Source organism: Cygnus olor, chromosome 8 (assembly GCF_009769625.2).
Source record: "Cygnus olor isolate bCygOlo1 chromosome 8, bCygOlo1.pri.v2, whole genome shotgun sequence".
Lineage (NCBI taxonomy): Eukaryota > Metazoa > Chordata > Aves > Anseriformes > Anatidae > Cygnus > Cygnus olor.
The window spans coordinates 27,479,450-27,497,540 of NC_049176.1; the positions used below are offsets into that span (position 1 = coordinate 27,479,450).

The following is an 18,091-nucleotide window of genomic DNA, read 5'->3' on the forward strand; positions in this document are numbered from 1 at the left end:
CCAGCCACTCCAGTCTTACTCCAGGGGCCGCACTGCAAGCACAGCACCTACACAGCACGTACCTGCCCCGAAATCTCGCCCTGCACAGCCCCCCCACCCCAAAACGTGCCCCCCAGCACCCCGCTGGGCTCCGAGCCTCGAGAAGCGCCTGCTCCTCCAGAACCCACGCGCGCGCCTCTTGCCGCCAGCACCAGGAACAAACTGCAGCGCACCGAGGTCAAATGTTTATGTCGATATTTATTACAGCATGGGGGGGAAGGGGGAGAACCGTTTCATTCAAAAAACCATCCCATACCAATGAAGACAATAATTTAGCTATTCATTTTAAAATACATTAAAACCGGTCCTTTCATTTCCTCACGTCAGAACAGAAAAAAGGAAAACAAAACAAAACAAAAAAACCAACAAAAAAAAAAACTGAACAAGATGGAAAGCGGAAAAAGAAAAAAGTTTGACCCCTTCTGGAGCCCACGGGCGTATTTTGCGATGCAACAAATCTTCATTCGGTCATTTCTTAGCATTACTTTTAAAATATTAACCTGACTGTAACTATGAGACTGACACCCTTAGCCCCCCCATCCCACCCGCCCTCCCTACCCAGCGACTTTCTACAGGTAAAGCACAATTAAAATGCCTAGGAAAAAGAAGGCAAACATTTAAAAAAATTCGTATTACACACTAAAAAAAGTTTTGTCATCTCATGTCTTGCAGTCAGAATAATAAAAACAAGCCAAATGTTCCCAAAAACATTTCAATGAAGGGGTGCGGAAAAAAGACATCCCTTTAATAAAACATTATCAACAAATATCGTACACAAACTACAATGTATAATAATTACTTTTTTTTTTTCCCCTCTCGGTATTTCAGAACCAGACTACAAGGTAAGAAAAAACACTGAAACAAGATACAATGCTTTCAATAATCCGCACAAGGGTCAATCCAGGGAGATAATATTTTACATAATATGATATACATGGAGCAGAAATGGAGCTTGAGAAAAAACAAAGAGCAACTACAGGGGTAGTGTAATGTACAGAGAGCCCAGACCTCCGCCAGCCTCCCTCCACACGGCTCGGCTGCCCCTCGGCTGCAGCCGCCTCCCCCGGAGCAGGGAAGGCTTTCTGAGCTTCCCGTTAAGTTTTTATTTTCTTACGACAGAGCAAGCCTACAGAATAGCAAGGATACATTTTTTTTTTTTTTAACAACAATAATTCCTTAAAAAATATCTCCATCCAGTTCCAAATCATAGAGAAGTGAAACCCTGACAAAAGCACGTCTTCAAGTGAAAGAAACCAAAACGGAACAAAAAGACGAAAGCAAACAAAGCCCCCAAAAGAACCAAAGTTAGCTGGAGATCACAGTTTCAAAGTCCCAGGTCAGATTAACCCTTTCTTTCTCCTTTCTTTCGGTGGATTTAAAACAAACAAAAAAAAAAGAGTCAAATTTGGTTTTGTAGTGAACCAGCTCAAGGACTCTCGGGAAGGGAGGGGCAGAGATTTCTTCTTGTACTCTGAGAGGGGGGGGGGAAAGACTAACACAGTGCATGCCACAGTCACAGAGAGTAAGATCACAATTAATTCGAGGATGTGATCCTATAAGGGGTCACCTGCATTAACAAGTTTATAATGAGGTGGTGGAGTCTCTTCCACAAGCAGATCTTGTTACTGGAGGAGGAAGCGTTGTGCTGCAAACAAACAACCAAAAAAAAAAAAAACACCAAAAAAAAGGAAAAAAACCAAAAACCAAAAAAACAGGCCTTCTGAACGAAAACCACCATTGTAAACTGTCCAGTTTATTTAAAAAATGACTACAACAGAGACAACATGAGATTTCATATCTAGACTAGCTTCCTGGTGTCGCACGGCACAAACATACAACAGGGTTCTGTTTCTGTCTTTATTTAAAAGAACAAAGCAAAGAGATCGGAGTTGGGTGCTAGAGGCTTCCATTTGTTTCCAAAAAGAAGTGTCATGTACATATATAAACCCTTCTGCACAAAGAAGGATCTTGTCATGTCTTGAAATATTTTAAGTTTTGTCCTTCATGTTTTATGGAATAAAAAGTTCAGCCTTTTTATTGCATGAAACTAAACCTGGGGTTCTGGCCCCCGCCACGCGTCTCCCTGCCAATACACCTAGCTTCTTCTTGCATAATTCTTTGAGATCCTCCGAACGGCAGCTGACTCTCTTTATCCTGGAGAGGAGGAGGGGGAGGGAAATCACACACTCATCGTCATGCTGGGGGAATACTGCAAGAGAGACAAAGCCAGGGTGAGACGCCAGGCGGGCCGGACCTGAGCACCGCGCTGCTCCGGCTGGGGAAGGGGATGTAGCAGCGGGACTCGGGCTTCTGAGAACTACAAAGCGACCTAATTGGAGCTAATAAATCACAAGGAGAGTGTGCTCGAGACTCTAATTTTTCAGGACGTAATCTGCTCTGTAACTTGGCTTTCCAGGGAGAAAATAACCAAAGGAGTATGGGGTAAGAAGCAATTAAAAAAAATAATTAAAACACACGCATGTACATGATGCTAATGTAGTAAAAGCAGGAGAGGCCCATGCCCAGGCACAGCGCCTGAGCCAGCGCGGCGACCGGGCTGCCGGCCACAAGGCGCCGACCCGGCTCGGGGCGAGCCCAGTGCCCGCACCTGTGCTGGTGAAGTGGGAGGGGGCGGCCACCCGGTGGCATTAAATTGGTTTGGAGGAACCCGAGCGGCTCCAGGGATGGAGGTGGGGAGCCGAGCTGCTCGTCCCAGCTGGCCTCCGTCCCGTGGGAGCCTCTCCCACGTCCTCCTCTCCTCCGTTCCCCCTGCGTCTCGCCGCCCTGGGAGCACCCAAGCCTGCACCCACCCACACCCACCCCATGTCTTTCTTCCTCCCCCGCCTTTCGTCCCGGAGCGGCTTGCAAAGAGCGAAGCCTCGGTCAGAAAGGAGGACGGAGGGAGGCGGCCTCCCCGGCGCACAGCCTCCGGCTGGGCACCCAGTGTCAGTCGCGCCCATCCCCAGGGACTCACATTGTCGTTTTGGAAGGAATGGAGAAAGTTGCCTCCCAGCTCCCCGTCGTCTCTTGGAGTGCCCGGGGGATTGCTAATGCCACTTATGTTGTTTGGAGAATTCTGCAGAAGACGAGGGGGGAGGCGGTGAGCAGGTCCCCGCGTCCCCAAAACACCACGGGGGAGGGACACGGCCCCACCGGCCCCGCTCCCGTCCCCACCCAAGGCACGGTGAGAAAAGAGGGGTCAGGCAGCCGCCCACCAGCTCACTTACTTTTGGAAGTCCATCTATGTCTCCTGACCCTGTGGCGTGGAGACAAAAGGAGAGAAGCCTTGTTGAAGGTGCACCGACAGCCCCGGCTCCCTCCTGCCCCTCTCCCTTCCACTTTTCCCCCATGGTCCAGAAGCCGCCGGGGCTCCCGGGGCGCGGAGGCGGCGCTCACCTAACGATCCGTTCATGTGATGGGGCTCCATGCCGCCCATGCCGCCCATGGGGCCGTCAGAGCCGGGGCCCATCGGGAACTGCGGATGAGAAAACAACACCCACGTCAGCCCAAAGGCAACACCGGGGCGGCCACGGCGGCTCCGGGTGACCCGTCCCCGCAGCCCAGTCCAAGAGGAGCTTGGAAGAGGGACGTGGCCACCTCCCAGGGCTGCAGGACACCTCTCGGGGCTCACGGTCATGTACGTCCACCCATAATGTTTGGCCAAACCAAGGTGTGCAAACCCAAACGCCGTGCCGGCACCAAGAGCTCTCTCCAAATGCAAAAAGAACAAGGTCTGCAGTCGCCCATATGCCCTAAAACCCGTACGCTTGCGGGGCGCGCAGCTGCCACCGCCTTGACCAGAGCAGCAGGACGGCCGCTCTCTTGATAAGCATAAAAAATGAACAAAGTCGCCAAAGAGTTAATCGCTTTTTGATGGTTTGTTTTATTCCTGTTTTGTAACAAATGGCTGAAATCAATTAAACTGCTTTACTCTCAACTGATGAAGTTAATTATGATTTGTTATGGTATCTGATATGTAAATTATTAGAAAGCAGACTTACATTCGATCGGCTGCCTGCGGGCGGTACTGGATTAATCATTGTGTAGATGTTGTCACTTGAATTTGTTGAATCTGTGGAACAGCGAAGCCCAGTAAGTCGGGTGATTAATTCATTTCTTAATTAAAACAAACTCATGCCACTTGAACTCATTCTTTTGTATTTTATCACCTAAAATTCCCTCTAAGTACCACCATTTTCTGGCTAATTTGTATTTAATGAAGATCCACAAAGTTTTTAATCACGGAAATTCAACTGTGAAAAATAGTTCAACTTCTAACCGGGAGCCGTGGGGCTCGCTTGTCAGGGGATGCGCGGGGCAATAATTCGTGGCCGTGTATCGCTTCACACCCTGAAACCTCCCCGAGCCCCACTCCCACTGCTGCTGAACCTGTGAATACAGAGAGGAATATCCCGAAATATCGGGCAGGTGGGGTGGGAGGGAGCCTGGTGGCAGCGAGGTGCCCCGGCTGCGAGGGGGCACGGCACAGCGGGGCAGGGAAGCGCCGGGGGTGTTTTGTTAGGACCCAGCCTGAAATGTAGGTCAGGGCTTCTCATCAAAATGCAGAAGGAGAAGGAGCAGCCGCAGCCTGCGCCACAGCTCCTCCCCTGCAGCTTTGGCACCGAGCCCCCCCAAAAACCCAACCAGGGTGGGCAGGGCTGGCCCCGGGGAGGGGGTTGGGGCTCCTACCTGCGGGGCTGGGCATGATGGGTGTCCCCGGAGGACCGCCGCCGCCGGGAGGACCCTGCGGAGAGATGGAGCTGGGGTGAGCCGCGCCGGCGCTGCTCCACATCCTTGTCCCACCCGTGCCCCTGACGCGGCACCCCCAGAGCTGAGCACAGCTCTGAAGCCTTCTGGTTTCACCCCAGCGCCGACAACGGGGCGATCTGAGCAAGCAGGGGGAATATCCCCTGCTGCCCCCCAGTTCCTAAAGCCCTCCCAGCCCCGAATCCGCCCGCTGCCCCACGTGCACCACTTCCACCCGCACGGAGAGGCTCAGCGCCGGCGGACTCACCACGTATGTACCAGGCGATGAAGAAGAGTATGGGATCTATACGGAGAGAAGAGCGGGGGTTTAGGCACCGTGCGACCAGCCGTGGAGCAACACAGCTGCACGCTCCGGGGCATCCGAGCCCCGCCAGGGCCAGGAGGAGGCTTCTCCAAGCACCCAGCGAGCCCCAGGCTGGACGCCCCGTTTTTGGGACGCTTCCCAAGCAGCCCTGGTGTTGTTTAAGTAGGAGGACAGAGCATACTCACTGAGTTAGCACTGCTGGGGTTGGGCCATGGTCTGCCAGCTCCCGGCCCCCTGCAGGCAAAAGGAAACAGAAAAACAAAAGTTCTGCTTTCATCCATCACCCTGCGTGCCACGGGGGCGGCCGGGCAGCGTCCCGGGTACCAGGAGCGCACGGCCACGTGTGCCCGGCGTGGGGCCGGGGGCTTACATGTTAATTCCGGGCATGCCAGGGCCTAATGAGTTGGGCGGAGGTCTCATGCCGCTGCCATAGTTCTGCAACGATAACCAAGGATCAGTCTACCATAACGAGAAGGGAAAGCGGAGAGGAAAAGAGAAGGGAAAAAAAAAAACACAAACAAACAACAAAACGAGAGGGTTAGTTCGTGGAAACGAACACCGAAGAAAATTATGGGCTGAGAATTGTGGACATAGGGGCAACTAGCCAAAATGTGAAAAAAATAAATTAAAAAATAAACCCAAAGTAACGCAAGGCTCCTCTGTTCCCAGGCAGTGCAGAGCAGCAAGGTTTGTTTTCCCCCAGCTGCACAGCTCTGCTGAAACCCCCCCGCAGCCAGTCTGCGCCTGCGGCCGCCCTGGCACCCCACAGCCACGGGGAGCCCCCCGAGCCCCCGGCCCCTCAGGGCTCCCCTCCCAGCTTATCTCGCCCCGCTCGGCCTCCAGCGGGGCCGGGGAGCCTCAGATCAGCATCCTTAATCTGGTAAAAACAGATCCAGCACAAAGCCCAGCCCAAGGCACTGAAGGAATAGGAATCCCCCAATGCCGCGCTCCATTTGGTTCGTGTTCTGCTCCCTGCCCTCTGGGCGACGCGCTGCCTGATTTAGGTCGTGCTGCCGCTGGGAGAGCTGCGCCGCCACCTTCCCCCACTAAGCAAGCCTGTTCCCAAATGTTGTTTTTTATTTTCTGTAATTCTTTCCTTTTTTTTTAAGCAAGACCAGCCCGGACACGGGTTGGGGAGAAAGCTGCGTGCTGCAGTCCCCGTGCCCTGCAGCGCCGGGAGGCTGCAGGAGGAGGAAGAGGAGGAGGAGGAGGAGGAGGAAGGTGTCAGGGTGGGAAGAAGCTGCGGTGCTCACTGGCTGCCTGGGCTGAGGTTTCCCCCAGGAGCAGGGTGCCCCCACCACCCCAAAGCGCCACTCACATCCATCAACCTCAACGCACCTCCGTTGGGGTCAATCACCCCGCGGCACATCGTTTTTGGCAGCATTTCTGCCCTTTAGAGAAAAAATGCTCAGGCAGGAGAGGGGGACTGCTGGGTGCTTCCTAGTTTGCAGCCCCCCAAGCCCTCCAAGCTAAATTTTTAAGCTCCTACTTCAGCACTGTTGACTTCCCCGGATTCACGCGCTGCTCTGTTGCGGGCACCTACAAAGTTTGTTTTGAGGAGGCAGACAAGGGTTTCCCCAAACAAATTACCAGCAAGGCCTTAATTGATCAAAATTCCAGCCATTTACACTGAATAGCAGCATCAAACCCCTTGTTAAAAAAAAAAGCTCAGCATGTTTAATTGGAGCTGAAAGGATGGCAAACGAAGCCATCTGAAAGATGCTCAAGGAGGGTGGGGAGGGAACGCAGCTGCGCCGAGCGACCTGGATGCCGGGCAAGCCGCCGACGGAAGCCAGCGAGCTACAAAACCTTTTAACAGAGGCGCTGGCAAATCTGATCCTGGCATCAACGAGCGGGGCCTCCGCAGAGTTAAAAGTGTGACTGTTAAAGGGGAAAAGCAGCGGAGCTGGGTTGTAAGAGGCGATTCATGGCCAGTTCGTAAGTAGTTGTCAGGACACCGGGACGTCCTGGCTGGGTGCTGGATGCGGAATAACTTGTAGCTAATGTTTGGGAAGGTCCTGATGCAACACTTAAAAAAAAAAAAAGGAAAAAAGGAAAAAAAAGGGCAAGGAGCTATGGGCTGCTGGTTTTGGTTCAATGTTTTCCACCATTCCTTGCACACACGAGCGCTCCGAGCGCGCCGTTTCGGGAAGGCAGCGCCAGATTGGGGAGGCAGGCAGCCGGTGCCGCAGTCGCGCTTCTCGGAGGGAAGGGCACGCTTCTAAAAAGCTCTCTCTAATGTACGTACACAGGGAGCGGCGGAGTCAAAAATAAAGCTCCGAGGATTTCACAGCTCCTCCCGGCTCCCAGCCCTGCCGCCATCCCACGCAGCGCTCAGCCGCAGCTTCCAAGCTTCGCGGCAAGCTCTGCGAGTGGGAAGCCAGCAGCCTCCCGGCCGCACGCTGCCAGCGCCTGCAGCTCTCCCGGCACGCTCCCCTTGGCGCCGGCCGCGCTAGCAAATGCCATTTTTTGTAGGTTTTTTTTGCCATCTTCCACAACGGGAGAGTTGCAAGGGAGCAGCAGGTCCCGCATCGCTGGCATCGCGGTGCTGTCAGGGCATGGGCTTGTCTGGGAGGTGATGTGTGAGGGGTTTTATCCCTGCCCTAGGCCGGGCGGACGTGAACCTGGGCTCTCCTCCCTTCCCGGGCTCGTGTTAGGAACCGACACGACTCTCTTTACGCTACGCTCGCTTTCGCTCAACAGTCTCGAGGGGAAAAACAAAACAAAACCCAAGCACACGCGCTCGTCTCCTGACAGACTCTGATCCTCGCGCTAAAAACGCGACGTAGGCGACAATGCAGAGAGGATAAACCTACAACCGAAATGTGGTAATCTGTTTTTGAAGTCTCTTCGAAGGAACAAACAGAAGTGAGTCAACAGAGCAGCATGCAAATCCACTTCGGAAAATGAATCAACAGAAAGGCAGAATATATTAACCCAGATCTGCTTAATTTTAGAGTTTGCTCCTCCTTGGGCTGGTTCTCCCCACCCTGCCTCCCCTTCCTCGAGCAGCTGAGCAGGATTTGGGATTATTGCAGCGTAAGAAGAAACTTTGATTTAGCCTGAGCAGCTCTTTGAGCCGTGGTTGAGTGCAGTGAGAGTGCAGGGAGCTGTCACACTTTTGCAATGTACGGAAAACCACCCGGACAGCCACCGCCAGCGCAGGCACCCTGACCCCCACGGCACGCGAGCGTTAGAGGTTTGAGTGAGCTTAAATGCCTGGGACAGGAGCAGAGCTTCTGAAACACCCTGGCAAAGCCAGAAGAAAGGTGACCCAACTTCTCTGAAGTGCAGAGGGCAGCGAGGAGGCACTGCTGGACCCCGGGGTGTGAGTGCCGAGGGGCTGCCCAACTCGGAGGTGAAATCTGCCCGCCCTAAACCCACCTCTCCTCCTAGGCTGAGGAGTGCCTCTGTACCAACCCCTCCCCCCTTCACCCCTCCAAAAACTTTCTGAATAAGAGATGACTGAAAAAGAAGAGAGCTCAAGCAGTCTGCAGATCAGGGCAAGAGGAGGAGAAGCTAGCAAAGGGAAGGGCTATTCCCTTGCTAAAGGTACCTTTCAATTTGTTTTTATTTATTTATTTTTAATGTAAGCATCCTTCCCCTTTCCTCCTGTTAGGGTCAGAGCTATTTCCCAGGCACGCTGCATAATGCACTCAGAGGCTGCTCGGGCTCGGTGCTAAGTGGCATCCCCTTCGGCTGAAGGGCAAGAGGGGGGATGCAATCCCCTTAATGAGGACGTGCAGCCCTGAAGACCTCACTAACGTTAAAAGGAGGGATTTCCAGCTGCAGGACTAATGTAAAATGCATTAACACTAATGGGGGGATGAGGGGGGGGCGAAATCTCCCAGCCCTCCCAGCCCCCGGGGGCCGTGGAGATGGTGGTTGGTGTTGGCAGAGCTGCGCGAGGCTCTTCGGCGCTGCCGAGGTTACCTGCGGACCGGGACCCATGGGGCCCATCCCTCGCGGAGGATTCATCCTTTGCATGGGTCCGCCCATGTTCGGGTGCCCTGCCGGAGGAAAGAAGACACGTTAGGTGGGAGAAGGGCGACTTCGGGCCCCGAATGAACAGCTAACGAGACGGGGGAAACGCTCAAACCCCCCTCTGCGGGTTTACCTTGCTGTCGCGTGGGATCCATTGAATTGGGCAGCAACGGCTGTGTACCAGGAACGGCCCCCGGAGGCTGGGAAAACAAGGTGGGGAAGAATGAAACAATAAATAAATTGCCAAAACACAGCAGAGGCATAGAGGTTTGGGTCAAGGCTCTCCGATTCCCAAGGCAACAGGGGTTATGTGGGACCCATCAGCCCTCCTGTCCCAAAGAGCCGCGTCCCGCTGCATCCCTCCAAATCCCGGCACCGCTCCCGGTTCCCTTTGCAAACGCCTCCTAAAACCCAAACCAGATGCCAGAATTTCCCCCTCTCCCCCCTGCCTGCCCGCAGCCCCCTCTGTGATTTAGGAGGGCGGGGAGCCGCGTGCTGTGCGGGGCAGGGGCTGGCACCGCGGCCAAATCCCACCAGGTGCAGGGATGGATTTGCCAGCGATGTGCCACGCTGCATCTGCAAGAGGGCGGCGGTTCAGGTTTGTCCCTGAACATTCAGGGTGGTGGCAGGGGACGTCTGCTCCTGTGTTTTTGTCCACGGCTGTCCCCCCTCCCCAAAGCCACACTCTATTTAAAGTTCAACGGCTGCCTTCCACGTGCTGCTCCGAGCAGATAAAGGGGGAGAAAAGGCAGATACCAGCTGCCTCGGGGAGGCAAACTGCAAACAGGTTTGAGGCAGAGCTGCCTTTTCTTCAAACACCAACGCGAAACCAGCCCCCCCTCCACCAATGCAGGCACCGGGTGAACGAGGCTGAGCCGAGATCCGAGATTTCACCCCCTTTTTTTTCACATCTCGGAAGATGGGAGCAGGAGGAAGATAACCCAGGGTTGTTGTAGTGGCGGGTATTGAGACTTCTGCTCCCTGACTTTTCTGCCTTCCTCTTTATTCCCATTTATTTATTGTCACTCTGGATGTGACCGTAACCTCACCAAGCTCTGGGTATGCACAAACCTGTGTTTTATACGTGGTGTTTGGGGAAAAACCATGATCTTTCTAATTAATTTTACAGGGAAAACTAAAGGCTAGGAGCCCTGGAGCCCCTGCACCACGCTGCTACACGAACCGTCCCCGGGCCCTGCTTGCCAGCACGCTGGCCGCGTCTGTGCAGCGCGAGGCGGGACAAACCCACAGCTTTAGGGAGAAGTTTGGGTAGGACCTAAGAAAACAAGCGCTGGGAACAGCAGCAGCTCCACCTCCAACAACAGAGCTGGGGGGGCCGGGAAGCAGCGCCTGTCCCTGTCCAGATCCGTGCCTCCTCCCCGTGCCTGGCCCCAGGGCTGGCACGGGAGGCTCTCCCACCCCGAGGGGACGCACGCGGGATTTCTCCTGGTTTTTGTGTGCAGCGAGACACTTACGTCTCAGCTGCCGCCTTTTGGAAGGTCCAGTGACTAAATGCAGCAAATAAAAACACCCAGAAAGCTGCATCCTACTCGCTGACTGCTCCGCTGCCTAGCCGCTGCTGTTTCTATTCATAAGAGCTACGCGAGGATAACGTTACTTGGGAGAAGTGTTAGCACAAAACAAGCTCCCGAGACAGTTTTTCCTAAGTTACTTTTGCTACCCGAAGGAATTGCGTGTTTCCTTTAATTTCACTTTTATGGGAAGTACCCCTTGGTTGGGTTACCGCTGCATAGATGGGATAAGAGGATAAACCCAGCCCCAAAATCCAGAAGCGACCTGCCCCGCTTGACCCCGCAGCCGAGCCGGTGAGCCCGGCGGCAGGATTATCTCCACGGCCTCGATTTGCTGGGATCGCAGGGAAAATCCACCCGGGGAGCGGGGTCGGGAGCGCAGTACCTGGTTTCCCATCCTGATGGGGGGCCGGGGACCTCCTGCGTAGCGCGGTGACATGAAAGGCTGCAATGACACAAAACCCGGTTCAGCGACACACCGCGAGGAGACAGCACGTGCCCCACACACGCCGGTTAGACTTTACACACTTTTTTTTTTTATTCTGGAGAAATCCTTCTTTAAAAAAGTCGAGTTGAAAAAGGAAAAAAAAAAAAAAAAAAGTGTTCGGAGTCCATTTATTTAACGTTTTCTGTCGGTTTATTGTTCGAGAGCATTTGACATACTTCAGCAATACTCTGTGAGGCTGTTATAATTAGTGCACGGGAAACCCTGAGTGTTAGATACCGTGTTTAAATACATATATAAAAATATTTAAAAAAAAAAAAAAGGTGGGAAATAAGCACATACAGACACGCACACAAAAAAAAAATTCCCCAATGCTACGCATCGAAAAAAAGAAGACTTAAGCTACTGTTTTACAACTGCTGCTACCAACAGAAGCTTAAAATCCCACATCCAGCTACATTTCTCAGGCTACCTGGGGAAGGCAAAACAGTCTGATACCCACGAGTGACTTCTCAGTCCACTGCCACCTGCACACCCAGCAAAAACAATCAGAAACTGGGAGGAAAGCCACATCCCACGGCGGAGCTGGGGGCAGCGGGTGCCCGTTCCCAGCACGCTTGCAGAGCAAAATGGAGAGCGCGTCCCGATTCACAGCCCTACCCATCGCTAGTGTCGTTACCTGACTGTGGGGTCCCATCATGCTGTTAGGGTTGTGGGGTGGAGGCTGTGCGTGTGGCGAGGGCTGTGAACCAGGCGGTCCCTGTGAGGTCAGACAGTAGAAGGAGGTTATAGATTAGCACATGAAAGCGCAGAAAGAGCTAAAAAGGATTCACGGGTGGAGCTGTTTTGTCGGGAAGGCAGTTCGCCAATTTTTTTAATGTTTTTTTTTTTTTTTTCTCTCCTTTTAGTTGAGTTTCTATTCATTTGTAACTGAACAATGAATAATGATATATGCAAAAAAAAAAAATCAGAACATCTGTCAAAGCACAGCAGCCACATTACAGTCAACGGTCCAGTAGTTCAACCAGGTCTGCAATGATAAACACACAGGGAAACACTTCGCAAGGGCGTGCAATGAGCAAGAAAAATACGCAGGAGAGGGTCAGAGAGGTTGGGGGAAAATCCAAAAAAAAAAAAAAAAAAAAAAAAACCAAAAAAACACCCCCAAACCAAAAAAACACATTTTCTCCTCTCTCCTCCCACGTCTTGATGGTTGGAAGCACCTCCCAGGGTTTGCCACCCGAGGGTCCGCGGCGTGCTGGAGGGCCCTTTATGTTCCCCTTTGCGGATGCACCATCCCTCCTCGAGATGGGTTGCCTAATGGTGCAAGGAAAATGTCTTTCGGGTAAAACGCTACTAAGGCCGTCTAGGGGAAAAAAGGAAAGATTAGTTCGTGTAGGTTTCGAACACTGCAATGCAGCAGTTGCTGACATTTTGGGGTTGAACGCCCACTTTTTTTTTTTTTTTTTAATTTCTCTTGAAAGCACAAAATGAAAAGTTTGCTCGGAGGAACTGCGAGCTCAGTGCAAGAACATACCGGTGCATGTTAACGTAAGGAAAAAAAAAATTAAAAAAGTATTTTTGAGTCAAAGAACGTGTAATCGGTACAGAAAGCAAATAAGCTCGGTAAGTACGTTATGCGAAGCGACTACACACTCCAGGAAAGGCGCAGGAGCAGATGTTCTCTACCTGCCTCGTTACTAATTTCAACAAGTGTTCGCCTTCTAGCTGCTGCCAGCAATGGCATGGTTTGTTACCATGAGCAATTTTCTTAATTAACAGACATTAATTAGCCATTTAGCAATTTTGCAAGCATTTGTTTAGCAGCTTTCCTAAACATGAATACCACTGTGATAATGGTACTGATTAGAGGGTCCCCTAATTAACAGTACAGGGAAGGAAAATTGAAATCACATAAATTAAAAAGGGAGGGGAAGTTAATGAAGGCAGGACATATTTGCACCTGCAAATCTTTTGTACCGCGGAAACTTGAGTGCAATGTAAATAAAGTAAGAGGGTTTTGTGTGTGTGTGTGTGCGTGTGGTGTTTTTTTTTTTTTTTTTTTGCAAACTGTTACGCGGGGAGATGTAGCCAAACAGACTCCAACCAGCCACCCGGCTCTGGCGGCCGTGGAAATGGAGCCGTGCTGTTCACAAGACTTTCTCTGCCGCTTGTTTTCCCTGCTCCCAGCCCCAGTACTTGGAGCTGGAGAGTGTCTGATGTTGGGGCTGCTGTTATGCGTTACACGCAGGGCACGATCCTGCCCCACGCGCTGGCCCAGGGCATGGCGCCTGTGCCCTGAGGCAGAAGGCCTGCGGCCATTTTGGGCTGCTCGCCCTTCCCCTGTCAGGGCAAACAGCGGCTGGGCCTGGGGCTGCCACCGGTTTCAGAAGTTTAGGGCAATTTGGAAGGAATTCCTCCTAGGCAGGGAGGAGGAGGAGGAGGTGTGCTTTCTTCCTCCCAGGGGCACAGAGCAGCACATCTGAAGTGCCGGCTCCTTCCCGTCCCGGGGCCGGGCCGGGCCCCCTGCTCACGGCAGGGCTGCCCAGCGCTGTGTGCTTCTGGGTGAGGAACGCCGAGCCTCTGGAGGCGGCTATCGGCGGTTATCGTATCGCCGTCACCATGTGCAGATGGCGCAGGGCCCGCGCCTGTGTTCCAGCCGGGAACGCCTGCTTGCTTTTTCTCCAGCGGGTTCCCCTCATTACAAACAGGAGATGATCTTGACGGACCGCAGCGCTGGAGACAAATGTTTTGCAGAGACGACATGTGGGCTCCAACCAACGGAACGACTCCTTTTTTGTTTAAAAACGTGTGTTTAGCAGTCATTAAGCGGCGCTGCCACAGGAGGAGGCCAGGCCCACGCACCCTCCTCCTCCTCCACGCCTCTTCCAGGCCCCAAGGAGGAGGCCCTGGACGTGGCTCCTTACCTCCAAAAATCCCCACAACCAACCAACCATTTAAACCAGCATTAAAAGAAATTGTTTCCGACAGCGCTAGGTGTCCCAGCCTGCCTGTCGACCTCCTCTCTGCTTCATTTTTTTTTGCCCTTTTTACTACACAGACTTTAAAAGACAAATCTGGCCTACCGTCTGACAGAGGTTTGCTGCCGCCGCTGCCTTGCAGCAGGAGTTTCCATGCGATCACATTATTTCCACTCTGTCTTTCATGAGCTCAACTTCTCAAACTTCTTGTAAAATATTAAACATGGAAAATTGCACCAGCGATCATAGTTCTGTATGTGTCAATTTATGTTCCGAGAGTAATTCACCACAAATGGATCATGTTTTATGGGCTACATACTTTCAGCTAATGGGGGAGTTTTTATATTTAAAAACATTCTCAAGTACCTCTGGGGGTGGCAGAACAATGAAGAATGGTATAAGAAGGCAAAGCAGCAACGCAACGAGATACCAACAATTTAGAGTTAGCAACAGGAAGGCGTCTTGCATTTTAAAATACCTGCCTCTGCCCTACCAGTTTCATCATTAAAAACTACCGAACTAAAGGAAATGGGTATTAATTAGAGAAGTGCCTGAGTTCACTGGGTAAGAACCTGGAGCTTTGTTCTTATGAAGGGAGAGGGAAGTTTTGTGACATGTAAACAACCAAATCTCCCTAAGCAAGCGTTTAGGGGAGATGCTCTGGGCTCCCTGTGAGCAGGCGCTGCAGCCCTTGGAGGACCACGGCCACCTTGCAGTGCCCTGGGGCTCCTGCTGGTTCCTCCAGCTCCACAGGCTCCTCCGGTGCTTTCAGCCAAGCCAGCCCAGCCTTCAGGGAAGGTTTCAGAGCCCTAGCGTGCACCTTCAGGAGTCTGAAGAGAAATAACCAGCTAGCCAGTGTCCTCCTGCCCTGCCAGCCCTGCAACATCTCCTCAGCACCACAGCCCCCCACAGCCCGAGGTGCAGAAGGACTCAGCAGGCACTCGGTGCTGGAGGAGCTCGCCAACCCTCTGACAACGGGCCAAACCCAGGCAGCTGTGAGCTTGCAGGAGGACACTGCTCACAGCCTTTGCTCGCTAAATAAAGTTTCCCATTCCTGGAAGTTCTGTGCCCCACAGAGGAGCTTTCTTCTACGTCTTTCCTGAAATCTGAATTTCAGAGCCTCTCTGAGCCTGCTGCAACACCCCCGAGCCCAGCACAAAGCCAAACCCCTCTGCTATGCCAGATGTCTTCTACCATGCAGCAAGGCAGTGCCTGGAGCCCACCAGGACGGGCTGGACAACACCGGGTCACCTCCTGGTTGTAAGGGAGAGGGCAGCAACGCCAAAACGGCAGGAGGTGCTGCCTGAAGACCCAACTGCGCCTTCCCACGAGCAGCGAGACCGTGGCGCGGCCAAACTCGCCAGCAGCCGGGAAGGGAGCCGTGGGCAGGAGATCTGCCTCGCCTGCAGCTGGGGCTCCCGAGTGCAGAGTTCTGGTTTGAAGGAATATGTTAAACACAAGCTCTTCAGGAAACAAACCCGTGTCAGCCGAAGCCAAGAACAGTCACCTCCATCTGGATGGAGCACCCGAGAGAAAGTTGACTGCAAATCCCACCATATGCTCCAGACATTCGGTACAAAAGCCTCGGGCATCCTGCTAAACTTCCAGAAAAAAAAAAACCAACTTTCTCCGACACTTGCTTTTTCTTCCCTCCAGCCCTGCTCTCTCTCGCAAGCCATCTTCCTTCCAATCTTGCCTAGGAGAAATCTTCCCCTACAAAAGAAGCCCTAGCGGGACCAGGAAAGCCGACGGCGTGGGGTTCCTGGCTGCTCGTGGGGTTACGCAGCACTGGCAGTGGGATGCTCGGCGAGCGGCCTCATCCCGTGGGAAGCTCCATGAAGCCAGCCGAAGGAAGGGCTCGTGGAGAGGGCTGCAAATTGAGGCATGCCCAGGAGGAGCCACTTGAGCCGCACGCCCCACTCCTGCGGCCACGCGGGTCCCTGCTCCAGGGGCTCGGTGAGGACACCGGCTGTGGGATGCCCTTGGTGCTCCTCCTTGCCTCCCGTCTGCCAAAATCAGGCAGTGGCAGGGCGCTCAGGAGGCCAACAGCCCCGGCAATGCCCCCCTGGCTGGGAGAGGGGCTGCCCCCGGGCTGGAAGCCCCTGTCCTCCCCGGCTCCCGAGGCTTCTCTGCATTAGGGGGCAGTGTAGGAACAGCGAGCGGCCGGCGCTTTGTTTTGGTGCATCTCGCAGGCTAGCTGCTGATGCATAGCTAACACGGCCACAGACATTGATTTATGTGCAACTTTCCATTTCATCAGAGCCAGCGGTACAGAGCCAGGCGGGGAGCGTGCGTTTGGGAGAGGAGGCACAGCCACGGGGGGGCTGGGACAAGCAGCCCCCACCTCCTACAGCCCCGTTATTTACTACGGGGAAGGTTTTGTATTAATAGCCTGTAATTTTTAATTTTACCTTCTACGTCTCCCTGGCACTCCCCTTCCCCAGTGCTGGAGCAGAGGAGACAAACACGAGGGCTCTGCGAACGGGCATCAATTCAGCTTTCAAAACAAAAGCAGAAATGACTTCGATGACCTTTAGGAGGATGAGAGAAGGGTTTGTTTGCTCGTCTTAAGGGGACAAAGAGACGGATTTAAATAAAAGCACCTACCCACGCTAGCTGTGAACCGGGCCACCGTTTGTCAGGAGCGCAGCCTGACTCCAGGCGCTGCGGCCTGCTGGCACCACGCAAAGCCCAGGCAGCCAAAGGGTGCCCAGGGCCTCTCCTTTCCTGTTGGGCACAGGCTTTGGGAGACGCCGAGGGCTGCATTTCCCTTGGCCCCGAGCCTAAAGGTCGCTGCTGAGCTCCAGCACGGGGAAGGCTCTCTGCAAGCCAGCAGCTGCAGGCGGGTGCTGCAGCCCGGCCTCCTCCTCTCGCCTTGCCAGCAGCACGTCCCTGCTCCTCCAAGCTCACGCTCGAGCTCCTCGTTTCTTCCCTTTGCCATCTGAGCCCACGGGGCTGCAGGGAGTCCGTGCACCCCGGGGGGGGCAGCGCAGGGTTTCCGCAGCCTGCACCGAACAACCTGGTTTGCTGCCGCTGCCGTCTCAGCTCCTGGCCTGATGCCACCACGGTGCCAGGCCAGGATGTGTCCCTGTCCCAGGACCTGCTGTCCTCGGGCAACCTGAGCCCTCCGGGTCCCCGGTGGCTGCGGCACGGCGCGGAAGGGTGCAGGCAGCTCTGCGCAGCCAGCCCGGTGCTGCTGGAGAGAGGCGCTGGTCTTCCCTGACGCTCCCTCCGTCCTCCAGTCCCCCAGTATGGAGATGGGCTGAGGGGGTGGTACTGCTGGAAACCTCGCCCACGCCTGGGGCTGGCACATAAAGGGTCGGGGAAAAGAAGCCCAACTGCTTCAGTCCTCTGCACCTCCTGTGACCTTTTTGGTTTTGCCCTCTGAAGTTCAGCACTTTTATTTCCTTCAGAGATAAGAAATTAACCCTGAGCTGCAACCAGCTCGATGCAGAGGCTCCAGCACACCTCTGCAAGAGCTCGGCTTGAGCACGTCCTGAAGCTGGAACGAGCTGAACGCCCGCAATAAATCAGCCGGGCTTTCGTGGGGGTGATGTTCTGACTGTGTTAAAAGGTGGGATTTTTCTTCTCCCCTCCTCCCCTCTTTCCCCAGGGCTGGGAGGAGAAACCAGATGTTGGAGGGCTTTCAGGAAAGGCAGTCTCTCGAGACGTCACATGCGATCCATATGCATCGGCGCCCGTCCCTCCTCCTCCTCACCTAAGCCAAGAGCAGCGACCACACTCCCTCCCTCTCCTCCCACAGCTCCGGGGGTGGGCGGCAGCTTCGCACATGGCCCGTTATTTCTGCTGCCTTTTCGGGAAGCCCCCAGGAAAGATCCTGAGAAAGAGGGGCTGCGTCTGGGCACCCCGTCCCCAGGGGCAGGCCAGCGCCGGCGGCTGCTGGCAGCCTGGCTCCCGGTCCGGCTGCACACGGAGGTGGAGGTCTGGGATGGGCTGTCTGCTCCCCAGTCAGGCCCTCAGTGCCAAAAAGCTACAAAAAGCCAAAAAGGAAAGCGAGGGGGGAGGCCTTGGAGGCTGT

At 53.9% G+C, this 18,091-nt stretch overlaps 1 protein-coding gene across 4 annotated transcripts in view; it reads right to left on the reverse strand.

Moving 5' to 3' along the window:
- Nucleotides 1–217: 217 nt before the first annotated feature.
- The window catches only part of SSBP3 (single stranded DNA binding protein 3), a 53,668-nt gene continuing 35,794 nt past the window's right edge, over nt 218–18,091 (reverse strand). For 2 of the 4 annotated variants that reach the window (XM_040566396.1, XM_040566394.1), the window contains 13 exons: nt 11,751–11,831; nt 11,012–11,071; nt 9,228–9,294; nt 9,044–9,120; nt 5,481–5,545; nt 5,296–5,344; nt 5,054–5,089; nt 4,729–4,783; nt 4,041–4,111; nt 3,436–3,514; nt 3,267–3,295; nt 3,014–3,115; nt 218–2,248 (listed from right to left, as the gene is read on the reverse strand). In XM_040566396.1, the coding sequence (XP_040422330.1) occupies nt 2,219–2,248; nt 3,014–3,115; nt 3,267–3,295; nt 3,436–3,514; nt 4,041–4,111; nt 4,729–4,783; nt 5,054–5,089; nt 5,296–5,344; nt 5,481–5,545; nt 9,044–9,120; nt 9,228–9,294; nt 11,012–11,071; nt 11,751–11,831 (801 nt within the window). In that variant the 3' untranslated portion in view covers nt 218–2,218. The remainder of the gene's footprint in view (nt 2,249–3,013; nt 3,116–3,266; nt 3,296–3,435; nt 3,515–4,040; nt 4,112–4,728; nt 4,784–5,053; nt 5,090–5,295; nt 5,345–5,480; nt 5,546–9,043; nt 9,121–9,227; nt 9,295–11,011; nt 11,072–11,750; nt 11,832–18,091) is intronic. The other 2 variants (XM_040566397.1, XM_040566395.1) reach the window with 1 other exon arrangement.